General features: G+C 37.6%; 2 protein-coding genes across 12 annotated transcripts in view; one reads left to right on the top strand and one right to left on the bottom strand.

The window, feature by feature from the left end:
* Positions 1 to 2,883, top strand: part of stk10 (serine/threonine kinase 10) — an 83,329-nt gene extending 80,446 nt beyond the window's left edge. The window contains 1 exon segment of the mRNA NM_201133.2: positions 1,581 to 2,883. Within this exon segment, the coding sequence (NP_957427.2) occupies positions 1,581 to 1,721 (141 nt within the window). The 3' untranslated portion in view covers positions 1,722 to 2,883.
* Positions 2,884 to 6,826: 3,943 nt separating this feature from the next.
* Positions 6,827 to 21,661, bottom strand: part of sh3pxd2b (SH3 and PX domains 2B) — an 897,647-nt gene continuing 882,812 nt past the window's right edge. For 2 of the 11 annotated variants that reach the window (XM_073935491.1, XM_073935493.1), the window contains 8 exons: positions 20,194 to 20,328; positions 17,555 to 17,656; positions 11,549 to 11,666; positions 11,265 to 11,461; positions 10,836 to 10,882; positions 10,143 to 10,268; positions 8,597 to 10,054; positions 6,827 to 7,107 (listed from right to left, as the gene is read on the bottom strand). In XM_073935491.1, coding sequence (XP_073791592.1) covers positions 8,597 to 10,054; positions 10,143 to 10,268; positions 10,836 to 10,882; positions 11,265 to 11,461; positions 11,549 to 11,666; positions 17,555 to 17,656; positions 20,194 to 20,328 — 2,183 coding nt within the window. In that variant the 3' untranslated portion in view covers positions 6,827 to 7,107. Of the gene's footprint in view, positions 10,055 to 10,142; positions 10,269 to 10,835; positions 10,883 to 11,264; positions 11,462 to 11,548; positions 12,391 to 15,277; positions 15,569 to 17,554; positions 17,657 to 20,193; positions 20,692 to 21,238; positions 21,411 to 21,661 lie in introns of those variants that run through there. The other 9 variants (XM_005170288.5, XM_003200907.6, XM_021469251.3 and 6 more) reach the window with 7 other exon arrangements.

Below are 21,661 nucleotides of genomic sequence, written 5' to 3'. Positions count from 1 at the left end.
ATAAACACAATCATTAAGCACATTATGCAAATGCGTCAATAATGCAGCATTTGTATCTGTATTTAAAAATGTCTATTAATGTAGAGGTAATGCTTAGCAAATAATGAATTAACTATTTGCTAATGCTTAAAAAATGATTCATAGTGTGTAGTTATAGTCTTACTAAAGTGAGTTCCGTCAAATCGATGCTAATTTTGTAACAGCAGATGGCGCTATATACTGTGCTTGCATCTAATTCCTTACAAATAGCACACAAACCTAAAATAATTAATGATAAACTTAAGGACAGTTTAAGGGAATTACAAGTGTTTGTAAAAACAAGCACACCTATCCCTGTGAGCATTTGAGTGTACAAAACTAGGCTAACATCTGCCGTTATGTCATTTTTTTTCAGTAATTATGTATTCCATAACATCATTGTTCTGGCCTTGTTTTATTATTGTTGCCATGGACACACTACTAATATATATATATATATATATATATATATATATATATATATATATATATATATATATATATATATATATATATATATATATATATATATATTTTTTATAATTAAATTTGCTAATGTAAAAAACTAGTGCTGGGAAAAGAATCGCATAATCGCATGATATAATATATATGTGTGTGTTATATACATTTGTAATGTACATGGCGATACACACACCTACATAGAAACAAAATTATACAAACCAATTTTGTTACATAGATATTTAAATTGATATATAATTTGTACCATAAACTAGAGCTTCACAATTCTGGTTTAAATAAAAATAAAGGTCAGGATTTTCTCACGATTCTGTAGATGTAAAATAAAGGTTGATATGAGTGGGCTATTATTATTGTTATTCTCAAACATGTGGGTAAGGCTGTGGTAGCTGTACTGTTGGTTAAAATGCTAAATTTTGTATAGACTTGGAATGGTGGACTTTAACAGACTTTAGGTTTGTCCTGGTCATCAATTCTGATGATAATTCTGAGGTTGTATTGTTGTGTTTGAGATATATTCTGACAATCATTTTCACTGACGTGATTTTCGTGAATACATAAGACTGGGTGGGTATTTTTGCGATTCGGCTGGTTTTGAAAACTGTTTGGGCTGGAATCATTCAGCTACACTATGCATGCTTTCGGTTTCGTTTTCACAGCTAAGAGCTGTTCACTTCCCGCGCGGCTCCCAAACGATCACTCTAAAAAAGTGAAAGTTTGATTTATGATTTTTATTCTGTCCAATAATCTTTGGTCCCTTAACAAGTGGGAGGCACATATGCAAGCTGTTGTAATTCCTACAGCGTTCACCTGATTTGGATGTAAATACCCTCAAATGAAAGCTGACAGTCAAATCCATTGTGTTGTTGTTTAGAGCCTAAAATGTTAGAATAAAACGTCCCAATATTTATGAACTGTATAATTTGTATCAGATTAATCAAGTATCCAAATGTCTAATTATTAAATAATTAATTATTACAGTAAGTACAAAATATTTGATTGAACATGTTTTATTGTTTTGTCAATTTAGAGTGATTTAGCGAAATGTTGAAGTGTGTGTGACGTACGGTGGTTTCCTTTCTCAGGTTCTGGAAGACGAACTGACCCTGAGGAAAAAAGAGCAGGAGCTTTTCTTCAAGATGACGGATGAATCTGACTATAAGAACGTCGGCTCTACAAACAAACTCACCAAGTTCCTGCCGTACATGGACTCCTCCACCACATGAGTTCAGCCGCACACACACACACACACACACACACTCACAGCCAGCTTCACACCAAGTGTTTTAGCTTTTTATGATAAAAAAAAAGAAATTCTGGAGGGGAAATCTGACATTTACTCTCCGTATATGCACAATAATCAGCTCAGTAGTCTGTGAATGCAGCTTAAAGAAAAGGAAAAACTGCAGCAAAGCCAAAGAACCATTGTAAGAACCAAACTGACTCCTCACTCGTCTCTTTACACACAATCATCAACCATTGATTAGTGAGTTCATTACTAGTGCTTTCATTTGGGTGGGAGTTTGTACTGGTTATAAATGAGGGCATCGGAACAGCTAGTTTAATCACAGACTCGCTTTTATTTTTTTTTATTTTAAAACATTATAAAATGCTTAAGTTTAAAAACGACAATGCCAAATATGTTGTACAAACCTCGCATGTTCTTATACATTTTTATTTTTTCTATGATCATTTAATATATTCGGTATGAAGTTGCAGCTTTATCACTTTTCTTTTAAAATCAGCGTTCAGCTTTGTACAAATGTCTTATTTTGTTTTTTTTACTGTCGACGTTTTCATTTTCTACCGTGAACTGCGCAAGTGTTGTTTGGTACGTAAGTTATTTTATTTGTTTGTTGGATCTTTGTCCTTCAATGTTTTAGGCAGCGTTTAATTACTCTGAAATCTTCACCAAAATGTGAGGTAAAGTCTGTGTCAGTGGCACATTTACTGTAAACACGTCACACTGGATGAGAAAAATAAATCAGACCACGCTGGTATCAACAGTACCCGCAGGGCCAAGTTAGAAACGTCTGGAAATTGTGTGTACGCCGAGCAGACGTTTTATTGTTGATGATTGATTATGTCGCTGTTTAAAGCACTGTCACCTAACTCAAGTGCAATAAGTTGTGTTCAGATTGATTTTATACACGGTATTTTACAGCAACTTCTACGTTTTAGCTTTTTGAAGGATTTATATTTGCGAGAGAGTCTGATAATGAGGTACGGGCATTTTATTTACTTTATTGTTCTTATTTTTATGTCGTTGATCATTCCTTTTCTGAGTCTGTAACTGTGTGTGAGCAGAGGTTCAGTGTGGATGAGTGTTTAGACGAATGAAACTGTTGTTCTACAAGAGTATATATAATAAATAAGATGTATACTATTCATGCTTAGCTCTTGGGTCTTTTTTATTTGCACTGAGCACTTGTTTTTTTTGTGTGTGATTGTGTGTGTGTGTGTGTCCATCCAAAAGAGGAAAGTCTGGTGTATATATATATATATGTATGTATATGTATGTATGTATGTATGTATGTATGTATGTATATATATATATATATATATATATATATATATATATATATATATATATATATATATATAGTATATATAGTATATATATATTCTATATATAGTATATATATATACATATATATATTCTATATATAGAATATACTATATATATTCTATATATAGTATATAGAATATATATATAGTATATAGAATATATATATATATATATATATATATATATATATATATATATATATATATATATATATATATATTTTTTTTTTTTTTTTTTCAAACCTTGTAGTGCCATCAACAGTTCAACATTTGATGAGATTTTGACCTTGTTTTCTTTTTATATTATTAATGCTATTTTGTAAAGAGGCTCCTATACACTCACTGGCCACTTTATTAGGTACACCTTACTAGTACTGGGTTGGACCACCTTTTGCCTTCAGAACTGCTTTAATTATTCGTGGCATAGATTTAACAAGATATTAGAAATATTCCTCAGAGATTTTGCTCCATATTGACCAGATAGCATCAAGCAGTTGTTGCAGATTTGTCGGCTGCACATCCATGATGCCAATCTCTGTTTCCACCACATCCCAAAGGCGCTCTATTGGATTGATATCTAATAGAGCGGATAGATTAGATTGGATATTTTTTCTTTTTCATACAATTCTCTGTAATCCCTAGAAATGGTTGTGCGTGAAAATCCCAGTAGATCAGCAGTTTCTGAAAATACTCAGAGCAGCCCGTCTGGCATCAACAACCATGCCACGTTCAAAGTCACTTAAATCAGCTTCCTTCCCCACTCTGATGCTCAGTTTAAACTGCAGCAGATCGTCTTGACCAGGTCTACATGCCCAAATGCATTGAGTTGCTGATTAGAAATTTGCGTTAACGAGCAATTGGACGTGTACCTAATAAAGTGGCCGGTGAGTATGTGGACCCACATGAAGCCTACAGTATGGTGTTTACTAAAAATTACTACTTGGATAGTCTGAGGACAATTATAGTTGCTGTGATGATATACAAAAATAATAGTAATACAAACTAATTAACCAATACTGTAGTTTTCTACAACTGTAAGGTATATAATACTACAATACACCACAGTCTACTGAAGTAAAAGCTCAAGTATACTCAGTATTTATTGGTTTCAGTCCATATTTTATGAGCTGAGTCTGATGCAAAAAGTGTTGTAAATGCTAAATATTGGATAATAGGCCACACGTTAGTATAGTATGGTTCGCAGCATAGTATTTACTATAAATTACAATAGTGTTTTTTTCATGAGAGGAGTTCTGAAACTCATGTTATTAGTGACCTGATAGTGACTTTCTTTTTATTTCTTGGAGTAAACAGAAACTGGAAACGCTTATAGTTGTATACATACAGACACCGTGGTCTTAATTATTGAATGAAGGGTAAGGGAAACGTACTTACCTTTAATGTAATCATGTTGTTGTTTTGCATTTTCCCGCAATTTCAGTGAAGAGAATCTGTTGGCGGCCATATTTCCTCCGCTTAACGAACGTGTTTGAAACTCTCCTCAAACATCTCTGAGCAAAATAAGACAGTCTACACGTTATTTATTATTATTATTATCTATCTATCTATTGTCTTAAACACTGACATTTTCCATAAGCGTTATTAAAAATTCGATATAGTCTCAATTATCAGACCGTACTTTATGAAGAAAGTGAGGGGAAGTTTTCTACAGTAACTTGTATTGGACATTAGAGCTCTTCTGCTGCCCTCTGCTGGACATATAGCCAGCATTTATCTCTTCCACACTACAAATGGTGGAAAATGAGTTTATAAAAGAATAATGCGACACTGATGACCGCTGAAAATCAGTTTTAAACTACAGCAATGAACTGAATCAACATTTATTAAAACGTTAAAGACTTTTAAATGCTAAATGTTTTGCTGCATATTTGAATAAACCAATACAGCTTCAGTGAAAGAGACTATTCATACGCTCATAGTTTCATCAAGTCAGATTTAAGACCAGCAAGAATGAAATTTTAGTCTGAATTAAAGCGTTCTTAATGGCCCACCAGTATTATCTTGGGGAATCATATAATTGATTTTTGTTGTCTTTCCCTGATTAGGGAATTTAATTAGGGGATTTTGCTGTTGTAAATTCTATCTTTTTGCAATAAAAAAAAGCTTTTGTTTATTTACAAAATAAGGTTTTATTGAGATGTATTGTTGGCCACTGGATGGATGTCGCTCCTGTAATAGTAGGCGGGGATTTATTCGCCATATACGATCAATGATTGGCTCCTGTACTAGTAGGCGGGGATTTATTCGCCATATACGATCAATGGTTGTCTCCTGTACTAGTAGGCGGGGATTTATTCGCCATATACGATCAATGATTGGCTCCTGTACTAGTAGGTGGGCTTTATTCACCATATACGATCAATGGTTGTCTCCTGTACTAGTAGGCGGGGATTTATTCGCCATATACGATCAATGATTGGCTCCTGTACTAGTAGCTGGGGATTTATTCGCCATATACGATCAATGATTGGCTCCTGTACTAGTAGGCGGGGCTTCATTCACCATATATGATCAATGGTTGTCTCCTGAACTAGTAGGCGTTTTTTTTTTTTTTACCATATACGATCAATGATTGGCTCCTGTACTAGTAGCCGGGGATTTATTCGCCATATACAATCAATGATTGGCTCCTGTACTAGTAGGCGGGGCTTCATTCACCATATATGATCAATGGTTGTCTCCTGAACTAGTAGGCGGGGATTTATTTACCATATACGATCAATAATTGGCTCCTGTACTAGTAGGCGGGGATTTATTAGCCATACACGATCAACGATTGGCTCCTGTACTAGTAGGCGGAGCTTTATTCACCATGTTGAAAGTTACAAGTGTCAAGTCCCATGAAGGAGCTCTTGAAACTGTTGTTTTGTGTTTACCTTATGATTAAAGTTGTTGCACGTCCGCCAGTTGACACCTCACAATGAGCGAGTTTGAGCCACTTGTGCATTAAGGATGCTTTCACGCCTGTGAATCGATTGATTTGTTCCAAAACAGGGATTATAATGGTTACATTGTTGCTCGTTGTTCTTGGTGCGATTCGCTTTCGCATGGCAAAGTTTCTAAACGGGGCGGTGGTTTGGTGTTTGACAGGGTGTGCGCGACGTGTCTGAAGAGCGAGGAGGGATGCAGTGGGAGGGGAGAGAGGGGTGCATGACGTATTTGAGGACCGGGTGGAAGACGCGTGATTTCCGGGAGATTATCACTCGTTTGCGGGGATCCGGGAGTCTCTGTGCATTTGCGGGAGTCTCCGGAACTGCTGGGAGACTTGGGATGTCTGGAATGACCTCCTGCCCAACTCATAATTCTCTCTTCATATAACCGTATGCCTATTACATATCCATAAGACACTGTGATATAGCCGGGATCGGATCGTATCGCTTTCTCACTACAATCGAATTGATTGTTTTGGCGCAGATCCGAGCACGTTTGCTGTATTCACATATGTCAGACTAACTACACAAATAAGACAGGTTCCGAAACAAAAGTCTAGGTGTGAAAGCACCCTAAAGTAGCGTACAGAAAAAACAAAACACCCTTGAAGAAACTTGACACAGGAACATAAAAACCCACTGCCAGCTACAGTAGCATTTCGGGAGTGTTATTGCAGAGCAACACAAACAGCGCACAGAAGTATAAATGCATGGCATCACGCAAGGCATGCGCCGTAGTTCACGTCGATCACTCGACGCAGAAGTATAACCCAGGCTTTAATGTAACTCCATATAATAATGAATAATAAACATTTTAATATTGAAAACGTTTATTTGATTTACATCAAGTAAAAAAAAGAAGAAAACGTCAATGAAATTCTACGGACAAAATATCACAATAAAAAACAGGTTACCCATGTCACCTTGGCCTTAATTCCATTTTAACTAGTCAAGTGTTTTGCATTAGTTCTGTTTCATACTTACAGCGTACCTCCCCTTACTCTCAGTTCTCCTTCATAGTATTCTTGTCCTGCAAACATCGAACTATAAAGACACCTTCTGTTCTTCTTTCCTAACCCAGGCACTTGCACATCTTAAAAAGAAAATTCGAGTTATTTCATAGATGCATATTTAGAGCAACTAGGAGCTGAAAACTACAGAGCAAAGTGAACGTGATTTTGGTGCTCCCAGTATTGTCAAGTCAGACTGGGAACCTGTTTAACACTGTCATTTTTTCTTATAAACAAATGAATGGAATTAAAAATTCACACACAACAAAATAGTTTAGTAACATAACCACATTTTCAAATGTAGTGTTAACAATAAACACGTTTATCAAATGTATGCTTGAAACCAGTCAAGCATGAGTGTTAAAACATTTGACGATGATTGTAAAATATCCAAGCACCTTTGTCAATGGTATGAAAATACTTTGGGCAATACTGACGAAAAATAATGACCATAATATTTCTGCTCTGAGGTATTCCGTTATTCACTACCGTGGGCAATTAGGACTTTTGTTTTTGTAAGTCAACGACATTCAAGAAAACCAGAACTCAAATTAAATATGACTAGAAATAGGTTTCACTGTTCGTGTAAACCATCAGGCTGTGTGTTTATGCATCTCTTTCTCCTCCCGCACATTCCCTTTACTATCAGTTCCACAGTGCAGAGTTTTTACGCGGTCTATTAAAAGCAGTGCTTAATTTGTGAATTGCGAGTTCCCAGAAACAGATTGGGGTAACAGATCCGACATGTTACCCAAGGATATAGAGGTGTTGCACATGAAAGTGAAAGCGAAGACAATGGGGGAGGGGTGTCGCGGACGAAAGTGAAGAGAGGGGAGGGGGGTTGCGGGCGAAAGTGAAGAAGGTTGTGGAGTCACGGAAGAAAGAGAAACTCAACAGCAGACAGGGGAGGAGGGCGGTTGTGGAGGGGGATCGGTAAAGATCAGATTTTAGAGATGTCAGATCCGGATCTGGCGTGTTCCGTCACAAATTAAGCCCTGATTAAAAGTGCAGAATAAAACCAAAAACGATCCTATTCGTTTAAAATTAACATAGATAAATAAGCGTCACGATTAGAAGAGTTTGGTAAACAGAACCTGAAAGCGGACCAAATTTGATCACCATTTATACTTTGCTGAAACTAAAAGATGTTGCGACAAACTTACTACTAGTAAGGGATCTGTAATATAGAATCGAATCTAGACTCGATCTGCTGATATACACTGCTCAGACTTGTTTGCATATACTACGCAAAAAAGAACACAGGACGCTTTGCATATTATACTGAGGCACAATATTATGGAGGCTGCAAAAAAGGCATCTATATATTGCTAGCCACTTAAAACCTCTAGCGATACATATAAGGATTGATTAACATAAGAATGGGCAAGTAACGTGATGTTCAGTGCTAACGTACGAAAGCACACGCGGTTTTCCCAAAAAGGGAAGAGTTACGAAAGCAAGCAAACTAATAATCAATATGGACTTGCAAAGGATGGAATGCCTTTCAAATAAGTACCCATAAATAAAGGATGTTAATTAAATAAGTCTCCTCTAGGCAGCCGTGTCATGTACCTATGGTTTCTTGGTCAGGTAATTAGAAGGGATCCAGCCCTCCATCACTGGCCCGTCGCTCACATTTTTACAGAACCACCATCCGCTAGTATTTCTTTCCATAACCTCAAAAACGGCGCCCTCTTTAAACCCAGGGGTCTGCTCGTCTCCTTCAAAGTCCGCCACGGCTAAGAACAGCTCCTCTTTGGATGGCTCCTTTATCAGGGGTGGGAGTTTGTCTCTCGGGGGCCCTGGTTTGTCTGGTTTAACAAGGGGCTTTGGTGGGACAGGTACTTTAGGCTTTGGTTCCTCCTTCTCCTTGTCTTTGGGGGCAGGCAGAGGGAAGGCTTTCGTTTTGGGTGGCGGGGGTCTGCTCTGTGGAGGGGGGGCTGGTTTGGCTTCCGGCAAGTCTTTCTGCGGTGCTCTGGTGTCTGTGGGACTGGCAGGTTCTGAACTCTTCTTTGGTGGTGGAGGTCTCCTAGGTGCCACAGAAGGCCTCTGCGGAGGCTCCTTTGGTGGTTTGGTTGTTTCGGATGGGCCATGGCCGTTTTGTTGCTTTGGGGGGCATTTTGGCTCTTCATTTGTTCTGCTGTTGTTTGGTGGGCTGCTGGATGACGTATCGTTCTGTTGGTTGGCATCACTTGAGTTCAGCTCTGGAGGTTTAGATGGACGAAGTTTACTCCGAAGGTTTGTGATGTCCAGTTCATTCTTAGCTACTGGCTCTGGTTTGGCAGCAGGAGCAGGCTTTGGCCTGATCACCGGTTTGGGCTTCAGGAAAGGGGCAGGGTTGGGGGATTCAGGCTTGTCTTCTTGTAAATCCGGTTTGGGTTTGGTGGGAGGCTGTTTGGCCACATGCTTTAGGTTAAACTTTTTCACCTCCTTGACTGAGATGTTGTGGCCACACTCCAAGCCCATCTCATTGCGGAGGAAGAGCTGCTTGTTCTTATCATCCTTCTTCATTTCTGGGGGTTTGTCTGGTTTCAGAGGAGCTGCTTTTGGAGTCACCAATGGAGCGATGACCCCTGGGACTGGTGGTTTGGGTGGGAGAGGTTTAGAAAGCTCTGCTTTGGGTTTGTCCTCCAATTCAAGGCTTTTGTTGATGGATTCTCTCCTTGGTGGTAAAGCTGGCTTCTCTTCAGCTGTGGGTGAGGATGGAGGTGGGGGTAAGGGTCCAGAAAAATGGGAGCTGCTTTTGGCTGCATTGGGCTTCCATTCTCTCAGTTTGGAACGGGTGGAAAGATCAGAGTTGGATGAAGGTTCATCAGGCAGGGGTTTGGACCAAGTATGTTCAGAGTTGGTACTATTACTTGAGGTATCTTCAAGCTTCAACTGTTCCATCTCACCAGGAAGTGGGGCCAAGAAGTTAGGTCTAGAGGCACTGCTAGTCTTCTTGTATTTATCAATGAATGTGACTGGAGCCCAGCCTTCTTTATCTTCTATCTGAATATACCACCAGCCACTGGAGTTCTTCTCGATCACCTGGTAATATAAGATACAAGACAAATGTAGATATGTATGTGAAATAATCATAAGTGTTAATTTGAGATCTGTAGGTTGTTACACTCACTTCCACTTTCAGTCCTGCCTGGAAGCTAATTCCATCTGGGATGGTTGTCTGGAAGTCAGCTATGGTGTAATACTCCTCCTCTACTTGTGGGGGCACTGGAGGTTTAGGTAGGTTTACTCCTCGTGGCTGCAAGTAGAGATTGAACAAGGGTTAGCATGTCAAAATCCCAAACCATCTAGGTTCAGATTTTCTCTCTTGTGAATGTGTCAGCAAGTTTCATTTGCAAGGTTCCATGCCTTAATCTTTTCTACAGGTTTACCCTATAAAGCAGGGGTCACCAATCCCTTTCTTGGAGGGCCGGTGTCCCTTCAGAGAATAGCTCCAACATGTCTCAACACACCAGCCTGGAACCTTCAAGTATACCTAATAAGACTTTGTTTAGCTTGTTCAGGTGTATTTGATTAGGGTAACTCTGCAGGACACCGGCCCTCCAAGAACAAGTTTGTTGACCCCTGAATGGAAGGCTCTGTTTGACACCAAACAACATTCCAGTGTAAAGGATCAAGGGGGCCCGAACTGTCCATCAGTTGTATTCTTTATTTTTAAGAGCCCTTTGAAGTGGCTAGTTTTGAGCACAATGGTTTAAAACAACACCTCAATATGGTGGCCTTGATAGTCTTCCCTCTGAAGTGCCTTTCAGAGCGTGATATAATACCATATGACATGCAACTGTAAAAGCATTATAACCCTTACTATTGTAAGATCCCGGCGTGGTGGAGGCCTCTGTCGTGCCCCTACTTCTGCAAGAGAAGAAGCCATAGTTTAGACAGAAACAATCTTTTCAAGCAAGTCTCTCTCTCTTACATTCAGTTGCTCCCATTAGAAGTCATAACAGTGGATCATCCATCTAGTTATTTGCATTGTTTTATGCCAAATACCCTTCCTGAAGCAATCCAATCGTGTAAATTGAGACACGATTTGGCCTGTTCTTTTTGAAAGAGTCAACAAGGGACACAAAATAATTTTACCCTGGCTTTGCTTTGGTTGCTTGATCTCCCTTAAGGGGATTATTATGCAGTAATGACTTGCTGGCTACATTATACTTAGAGCATATGGGGAAGTTGTATTTCTGCACCCTAAACACTTGACACATTTAGGCATTAGAAACAAAAAGTTGCTTACTGCGCTTGCTGTCTGAAAACGGTGAAAATCGGTCACGTTGATTCTCCTTGTTTTCCTTGTTAGCGTTCTGTTGTTTGCAAGCCACGTCTAGGTCATTAGTGCTGGCATGAACTGGAGCACCTGCTGCCATCTTCTGGCTGAGAATGTCAGCCTTCTTCAAGTAAGATGCCGGGGCCCAGCCCTCTTTCCCTTGGTACCTGTGGGGGTAAGGTGACAACGTTCCATCCAAGAAACTGCTAAAGATTTTTTTCTGAAAACAGTCGCATTCACTCATTCCCCTTTACCTGATCTTCCACCAGCCCTCCAAGTTTTTCTGAATGACCTCAACAGTCATGCCTCTCTCCAAATCGATTTCATCTTGATCACGTGCAGAGTATGGATAGATTGCAGTGTACTTTTCCTCTGAGAATAAGAAAGAGTTATTTTAATTATTTAACTTAAAGGTGCCATTCATGAACAACATCCAACCACTACAGCCTATTTACCACTTGAGCTTTCTCTGCTTTGCATGAATATAACACTAATAATTAGGGATGTATCAAAATGAAAACTCTGGTCTAAACCTTGGAAATGTCTGGATGCACTTAGCTGAAAACCAAAATCCAAAATGCTTTGGAATATTTTTTATTACTTTATTAAATAAAGTAAAACTGTAAGACTTAATTCAGTTTAACAAATTTAATTATACCCAAGCCAATTAAATAAGCATATTTTATTGACAGTGAACAAGTTGAAAGGTGTCATTCTACCAGCATTGCAATGACAGCACATTAGAGCTATTGCAAGCAGCAAGAACAGGTATACTACCAGGAAATGTTCTGTCGACATGTTATTTAAGTGGAATATTGCACTATTTTGACTGCTATGGCTGGAGGAAGAGTGAAACCATCACGCTGTGCAAGTAGGACATGTTCCTGGATTGACATCTATGTTGATTCTGGAACACTTTCCAATCAGCCAATCAGAATGAAAGGATACATTTACAGTTTATGCTACGTTTAGGCTTACGGTTAGGTGTATGCACTTCTACATGATTGTTATACAACTATTATTCTCCTCTGCTTTTGAGAATAATTTACAGTTATGGTTGGGTTTAGGGGTAGGAAATAGGAGGCCAAAATATTCACTGAAAAAAAATTCTACTTGATTTTATGATCCAGTGTTTTATATTAAAATAGATGTGTATATTTCTTTGCTTTAATAGTTTGCTTAGAATGTTTTTTCTTAAAATAAATGACAATTTGATGTTTTGTCAGACGCGTCAGCCTGATCTCACCAGGAAACGTAACTATTTTACGTTTTGTCAGTGTAGTGGCTAATTTCTACGAGTTTTGTCGTATGAAAATGTATGATTTTTAAATGGAGGCGTGTCACCAAACCCCACCCCTGAACCCAACCATCATTGGGGGATAAGTAAACCGTACTAAATTGTACGAATGAGATTGTATGAACTCATGAATTATCCACTAAATCAAAAAGTTACTAATTGCCGTGAGATGGTGTTGAATGTATGGATTTTTAGGGGGCGTTACACTAAACAGTTTAAAACTGCTTGTGTTTTAGCTGTTCATATACATGAGAACAGCATTTTAACGTGCAAGTTTATAGCTTTTTATGTAAGCCACAAGAACATGTTTTGCGAAAACTGTAACATTCTAAACATTCATATTATGTTTAGTCTATAATGTTTGTACTGTAAGTAACTATAGCAGACGACAGGACTGTACAGTATGTCTGCAGACCATTCGTTAAAGTGCTATACTGCCAACTGCTGGCCTGGCATAGAAAAATACAGTCTTTAAATCACTTTCATATATATGATGTACTTGGACAACACTGTGGTCAATGCAAAATTTAAAGAAACAAAATTAAATATTTCTACTTTTGGTGTTTTTTTGTCTTTTATACATCCTCTAAGTACTGAAGATTGTCTGAACTTACGGTGCTTTTATTCTTTTGTGAACATAATTGAATGGAAAACGCGCAGTGGTAAATGTGATACAGTGGTAAAAGCTTCAAACTTTACATTTGCATTTATAATTTACACTAATTGACTGCTTATATCTGAATTTCCTCTTTCTGTTAAGTCATAACTAGCAGATGAAGGAGGGTGGGGGAGGATCATTCCCTCGTAAACACATCTGACGGGAAGAATGATTATGTACCAATTAACATAATCATTCTTAATGATTATGAATTCATTTTAATCTTAATGAATTAAGTGATTATGGACCAATCTAACGTCATCACTCCAACAGGTTTGATGCTCTGATATACAAACTTCATGACAAGTCATGCATCAGTCAACAGCCCTTAATTCACATGGACATGAGTTATTTCGCATGCTTTGGTTCTGTTTCTCTACTCAAGATATATGCTAGTTAATTATTAGCCCTCCTGGGAAATTTTCTTTCTTTTCCAATATTTCCCAAGTGATGTTTAACAGAGCAAGGCCATTTTCACAGTATTTCCTATTATTATTTCTTAAAGTAGAAATAAAAGCAGTTTTTATTTACATTTTTTAATTAATGCAACTCGTCTAATTAACCTAGTTAAGTTATATTACACCAAGCTGAATTCTAGTATCTTGCAAAATGACCAGTAAAATATTATGTACTGTCATCATGGCAAAGACAAAGCGTGAGGGATTTACATGTTAAGTCAATGCAAAGACTTGATCAAACAACCTATGATGCTACTTGAGCGAATGATATGGCGCGAATTAAACGTTTCGGCTGCAAATGATTCGTGATTCACTCAAATCGCTTGATTGAAAAATCGGAACTTTGGCGGACATCCGTGTCGTGTTAACCAATCAGGTGCTTGCTCTAGTAGGGACGTGATCATGATGTAGCGCCTGTAATTGGAGTCCAGAGGGGAAATCCTCCTGCCGACACCAGACAACAGCTCATCAAACAGGGACTCAGCTGAAAGTGGCCATCATCCACTGCCTGGTGGCCCGGGGCCAGCGTGCGAGGCGCTCTGGACAGTAGACAGAATTGTTACTGGCCCGATTCGTAGTGCCTTGTCACAAGAATTCAATTTGTCTGCGACTATTTCTCAATTGCATATGAATACAGTCTTAGAATTGAGAAACAGTTTGTGCTTTTAAGCCTTTAAATGCTGCCTTCTCAGTGATGTCGTAAACACCATGTTGCTTCTCGGTTCCTTTGATCTGATTGGATGTTGTGAGCATGTCGGTTTTTTTTTTTGTAACCTGGTAAAAACCAGTACAGCGAAATGAATTCATGAGGCTAAAAGAATGTCTTGGAAGCAGACATTTACATGGGTACAATGCGAAGATATGCTCATTATACATTTTTTAACAATTTAAAAATATAAAAATTCTAGATTCAAAACACATTTTTGACACAATATTAAAAACATGTGGCTAAGAAATATCTATTAACCTAACTTTTTTTTGGTGGGGCCAGTGAAAATATTCGCAGGGCAAGTAAAAATCTGAACTGCTGGCCCAATCGGGCCAGTAGAAAAAATCCTTAGCGTTGAACCCTGCTATGTAGGACCCAGACACAGTGGCGAACAAATCTACAACAATTTTCAGCCTTCCTAAAGCACAAAGCGCAGCTACTCTCTCAATTAAATTCATGTCAGCCATTTTGGAATGAAACTGAAGTCACCAGGGAGGCGCAAGTAAACTCAAAATGTTCAAGCGTCCAATATCGTTCAAATATCGCAACAAATTCACGCAAACAACTATTATGTTTATAAATGTTGAAAAAAAACAGCATTTGGAAAATATTTGAAAGCATTAAAAATTTCACAGGAGGGATAATAATTATAACTTCACGTCAAACAGTTGAAGGCATGTCAAATAAAGATACTGCACAAAAACAAATGAATAAAAAAAAAAGCAGATGATGCACAATTCCCCAGTTCATGCTGTGGTCACACCTACGCAACATGCATGTTCCAGCAGCACATGCCGGGTCAGGCATGCGAGGACATCATCATCATCACAGTAGAGGAGGATAAAGTGCTGTGCTCTCCACCTTGGCTAAAGCCTGTGCCGAACAGATCCCCTAAAGTACGCCGGCGACCAACGTGCCTCGGCAGTGACCAGAATCTCCGGCACACTCCAGCAGAGAGCAAGCAGACACATGTGAAAAGCTTCAGGTCACTTCTCTTTACATGTTGAGCTGCTTAAAATCTAATCTTAATATCTTATCTAATCCATGTACTGCAAAACTGAACTAAAAACACACATATGATGAAATGAGAACAGCTCATCTCTTATCCTGAGTACGGGTGCTTTCACACTTGCTTCAACTGCCTGGTCCAAAAATATATATATATATATATATATATATATATATATATATATATATATATATATATATATATATATATATATAAATATATAAATATATAAATCAGGGCTCGAAATTGCGACCATTTTGGTCGCATATGCGCCCGAAAATTAATCTATGCGACCTCATAATATATATGGGAGCATTAGTGCGACTGCAGATAATGGTTGTAGTGCGACCTGTTTTGATTTTTTGTAAAAACGTGCTGAATCGCTCTTCCCTGCCGCTATATTGGTTCATATTAGCTGTCATTCACTCAAGGTTTTCCGCTGTCAGATGACAGGGAAGGAGCTTTTATGACCAAGGGAAATGCAAACAGCTGAAGAGTAAAAACTTAAAGCACACAGGTTTGCAAACCCCACCTAAAGTTGAGGCGCAGATGAAAGCGATCATGACACGTCACGTGGTGAATAATGATCCGCCAGCTGAGATCAATCGAGTACGCGCTTCTTGGAGAAGGTGCCCGAATCTCCATGTATTGCATTCACTGCGTGTTCAGCGCAAACGTCCGCTAAAAGTCAGAAGAAGCTCGCCTTTACTAAGTTTACACTGAAACTGCGGCTCATAACAAAGACCGGATTTGCGCCGATGGTTAGCGCAATAATCTTGCGCTGCCTACTTATTAATTGGGTCGGCTGACTCGCCAGCTTTTCCACAAACACAGAAAAATGAAGATCAGCTCAGACTGAACCTTTAAATTGACACAAACTGAAACCAAAACTTTAAAAGAGTGATAGAAGTGAGACTTTACTTTCTTTCTTTTGTCTATTCTTTTTTAAGGTGTATATTATTTTTTTATTTATTTACTTATGACTGCTTTGCAGCTTTCATCATTGAACTGAATGATTTATTATAATCTTTTGTTTGTTTTGTAGCAGTAATATTATTTATTAAATTGACATGCATATAAAAACAGCAGTACAAAATAAATATTTCTTACTGCAATGCTTCATTTTTGTTTGATGCAAACTATACAATTATTTTTCATAAAGTAACAGACTTTTTATAGCAGATAACCTACATTCATGCACATTTAAGGCAGCATCATAATGGGAAAAAGGAATTCATTACTATTATTGTCTTTTTCATCATCATTAATATTCTATAATTATTAGACATTCATTTTGGAATTATTGCACACAAATATCAATGTCTTCGCAGCATTAGTTAGATAGTTGTTTCTGGTTTTTGTTAGTCCTATTAATGTTGTTTTAAAATACAATAAATCCCTTAAAAAACAATTTGCAGCTGTGCTCATTCATTTTTGGTGGGGGCTCCTAAATTTTTTCTGGTGCTCCTAAAAAAATTTTGGTGCTCCTAAATATTTGAAGTTGGGAGCACCGGTGCTACCAAGTAAAAAAGTTAATTTCGAGCCCTGTAAATATATAAATATATATATATATATATATATATATATATATATATATATATATATAAATATAAATATATATATATATATATATATATATATATATATATATATATATATATATATATATATATATAAATATAAATATATATATATATATATATATATATATATATATATATATGTATATATATATATATAAAAAAAGAAAAAAAAATATATATATATAAATAAATATATATATATAAATAAATAAATATATATAAATAAATAAATAAATATATATATATATATATATATATATATATATATATATATATATATATATATATATATATATATATATATATATATATATATATATGTATTTATATACATATAAAATGAGTAAACTAGAGAGACTGACATGATGCGCATGTTCCCTTCACATTTGCTGTGAACCCAGCATTAGAGTCTCTGCATATTAAAATAGAAAAGACCATTAAAAAAAAATTGACACTTCACCCTTAACAGATGCCAAATCAGATTAAACAAGAGGTCCCCAATATTATACTATATTAGCTGCAGGTGCTTTATTCAGGAGGCTTTACCTTCTTCTGCTGGAAGTGAGAAATCATCCGGATCATCTTGAGCTTCCAGGCACGTGGCTGGAACCCAACCTTGAGCATCCTCTGTGCTAACGAACCACCAGCCTGGGGGGGAAAAATCGTTTACAGATGGAAATACTTCATGAGTAACTAATGGCAAAACATTCATGTCAAAATAAGCTGTTCATTTAAAGGGTTAGTTCACACAAAAAAATTTACATTCTGTCATTAATTGCTCAGCCTTGTGTGTTTTCAACCTCCTGAGATCTTTGTTTACCTTCTAAACACGAGTGAAGTTTTAGAAGAATATTATATATTTTAGAAGAAATCCAGGAGCTCTCTCATCCTCCATAGACAGCAATGGTCCAGAGATGTTTGAAAACATTCTCACTTCAGTGATTCAACTGTAATCATACGAAGCTCTAAAAACTTCTTTGTGTGGCAAAAAACAAAACAAAAATAACACTGTAGTACTTGTTCACCTATGTTTTCCATGTCAGGTCATGGTGTGCATTTACTTGTTTCATTTACATTCAATAGGACGCTTGGTTGTCACTCAGTAGATTTTAATGGCAATAAATTGCATCATTCGAAGCAAATGCACCCCCTAACCTGACAAAAAAGTAAAAACAAAGGTGAACAATGTTTTTTTTTTGTGCACATAAATCAGGGTTCTCACGAGTTGCAGAATTTTAGAAATATCATCGTATTTTAAAATGTTTATTCTAGACATTGAGGGCCCTATCATACACCCGGCGCAATGAGGCGCAAGGCACGGCGCAATACTTGTTTGCTAGTTTCAGCTTGGCGCAAGAGTGGTTTTGAGGCGTTGCGCTACGCTGTTTAAATAGCAAATGCATTAGCGCTCATATGTGTGCCCATAGGTGTTCTGGTCTAAAAAGGAAGGCGTTCTGAGGCGGACCGCTGGCGCGTTGCTATTTTGAGAAACTATAATAGATTTTTCATTAGACCAAAACAAACCCGGTCTAAACTCCAGCGCAGACTTGCGCCTCGCTTACACACTGCTTAATAGCCTACACACAAGATATAGAGCAATAGGCAAATATCTTTACATATGAAAAAATGTTAATATTAAGGATAGGCCTATATATAGGATATAATAAGAATAGATATAGGATATAAATATAAAGGATTAAAATATTACAAAACATATTATTTTCTAGACTACATAAATATGAAAAATCACTGTTTTTATGTCTTCTTCATCTCGGGAGGCTTTTTCAGTTCATTCATAACAATTTGCTTTTGTATAATGTTATTATTATTAGCAGTATTATTTATTATATCCATATTTATATTTGTTTTATTAAAAACAAGCTTAGATTTGTCCACCTGCAGGTTTTAGACCATATGGGGCACAGCATGTGTTTTAGGATATAACTCAGGTTTTTGAGCACATTTTGTTATTATTGTTCATTTATTCGTTTGCTGGAAATTATAACTGAATTTAGAAATAGTTTTGAAACAAATATTTGTGCTTAACAAACTAAATTAATTATTTATAGGCTAATTGATGTCTGAGCGTAAAGGTTTCCCTATCCAAGAGCGAAAGTGAAAGTAGATCATTTATCTCTCATTCTTGCATGGTAGATGCTCTGGTTAACTGTTTCCTGTTTAAAAAAACTGTTAACTGTTTGCTAGTGAAATGCTCAGTTTTTCCACTTACTTTACGTCCTGTAAATAGCAAATGCGCTCTTGGCGCGACGCAGCTGGGTCTTAAAGGGAATGGGAGATGAGACTCTGATTGGTTCATTCTCAAAACACACCTATAACTCATTAAGAAAATAAACTCAACCCTTTTAGACCATGCGAAACGGCGCAAAGCGGATTTTCCTGTCCTTAAATTAGCAAATATGAATTCTGACACTTCCTGAAAGCGTTTGCGCCCTGCGCTTTCCGTTTTGCAAATGGACCGTCAAAATAGAGCCCTCAAACTCAGGAAATTTTGATAATTTTGGTCCAAGTCACTAAATATCAGGGAATTTAGTTTTGTCCTTTAAAAGTTTAGGACATGTAAAATAAATGTATGTCAAAATGTAAAAGGATGTCCCTTGAGAGAGAGAGAGAGAGAGAGAGAGAGAGAGAGAGAGAGAGAGAGAGAGAGTGTATGTATGTGTGAAGTTTCAGCTTAAAATACCCCGCGAATAATGTTTTATAATCCTAAATCTGGTGTTTTAGAGACTGTCACTTTAAATTCAAATGAGATCTTTTCAAAAGAGGGCGGAGCTACAAATATCTATGAGTCAGCATAGTGGCAGATTCAAAAACAAGACTACTTTCTATGCTAATGAGAGTGAAATCATCATTAATGGGGGGGCTTTCTGACTTTAATGACACTAATAAAGGGAGAATGTCAATTAAAGTGATTCTGCAGACTTTTTTTATGAAGAGTAACTCATTTTTAGCACAAGAAGCTGGTAATATGCACCACAAAAATGTGTTCAAACCCCTTATAAAAGTGATCTTTGCATAATAGCTCCCCTTTAATTTGTGTTGGTGGAATTTGGATTGACATGCGGGGGAACAATGAATAACAGAATTCCTATTTTTGGGTGAACTAACACTTTTAATAGTCTACGTAGACGAATATATTCTGTGATATCTGACAATAACAGACCCACCGGACTCGTTTTTCTCGATGACCTCCACCACCTGGCCCACATACAGGCTGATCTCAGAGCTCTCCTGCTTCTCGTAGTCGGTGACGGCCACATACTGGTCCAGCAGCAGCGGGTCAGCAGAGGACGAGTCTCCTCCTGAAGGGACAGAGCGGACAGCTAACGACAACTCTGCTAGTGTCCCACCACCACAACAAAAGAAGAAAGAAGCGAAACGTGATTGGGAAAAGGTCAAAGCAGGAAAGCCAGAGGTTTAGTGCTGAGAGTCTTGCACAGAAACAAACCCACACCAAATCAGCAACACCGCTACAGACACAAGACGAATATCTGCACTCTTAAAATGAGTTCTGCTGCTTCATCAAACTACTTATTTAAAATGAGCTGAATCAACACAATTCTTGAGATTTCGTTGGGACAACTTACTTGTTTCATGTTCAATTCACTTACATTTGCAAAAACAACTTAATCAATTTGTGTTGGGACCAGCGTTGCGGGTAAAGGCTGATTTATACTTCTGCGTCAAACGCCGGCGTATGCTATGACGTTGACGCATAGCCCTTCGCCGTGGCCGTCGCCGTCACTGACGTGCACCTCTCAAAAAATGTAACTACACGTCGCAACGGCGTGTAACGTAAGCTCTGTGATTGGTCAGCTTGGTAGCGCTGATGAGTCTGGGCGGGACCGAGAGCCGCGCGAATGGCGCGAGCGATTGTTTACAAGTGTGGAGTCCCGTGAAGGAGCTCTGGATGGAAAGTTTTGTTTTGTGTTTACCTCATAGTTAAAGTTGTTGCACGTCCGCCGGTTCCTGCCTCAAAATGAGCGAGTTTGAGCCACTTGTACATCCAGGAAGTGTTCAGGGAAACGAAACACCAGCGAAGAAACTCGACACAGAGGAACATTTACACCTCACTGCCAACTAGCGTTTAGGAAGTGTTATTGCAGACCAACAGAGACAACGCGCAGAAGTATAAATGCACAGCTACGCACGTTGCATGCGCCGTGGGTTACGGCGGTCACTTGACGCAGAAGTATAAACCAGGCTTAATGCATTACAAGTAACGTGAGTTACTATAACTTTTCTAAGTTACGAGTACTTTTAAAAATTAAGTAATAATATTTGAGTAACTTTTTTTTTAAATGTGAGTTACTTTTTAGTTTAATTAATTAGCTTTGAAAAAATAAATTGCTGAATTAAAATGATAGTAGTCACAATGAATCACACAGTCGATAAGAGAATGTGTTCATTAGGTCCCACTTTATATTAAGTGGCCTTAACTAATATGTACTTACACAGGATTTAATAGTTTGTTACAATGTACTTATTGTATGAATACATGTATTTACTGTGTACTTATGCTTGATTAAATACATGTAGGTAATTACATCTGTAATTAACTTCTGTAGTTACATTTGTAAATGTACTGTTGACCATCCCTTACACCTTAACCCACCCTGAAACCTACCCATGCCA

The sequence above is a fragment of the Danio rerio genome, chromosome 21 (assembly GCF_049306965.1).
Source record: "Danio rerio strain Tuebingen ecotype United States chromosome 21, GRCz12tu, whole genome shotgun sequence".
Classification (NCBI taxonomy): domain Eukaryota; kingdom Metazoa; phylum Chordata; class Actinopteri; order Cypriniformes; family Danionidae; genus Danio; species Danio rerio.
Note: the sequence above shows the minus strand (reverse complement) of the source record. Positions and strands in the feature narration are given on the sequence as shown.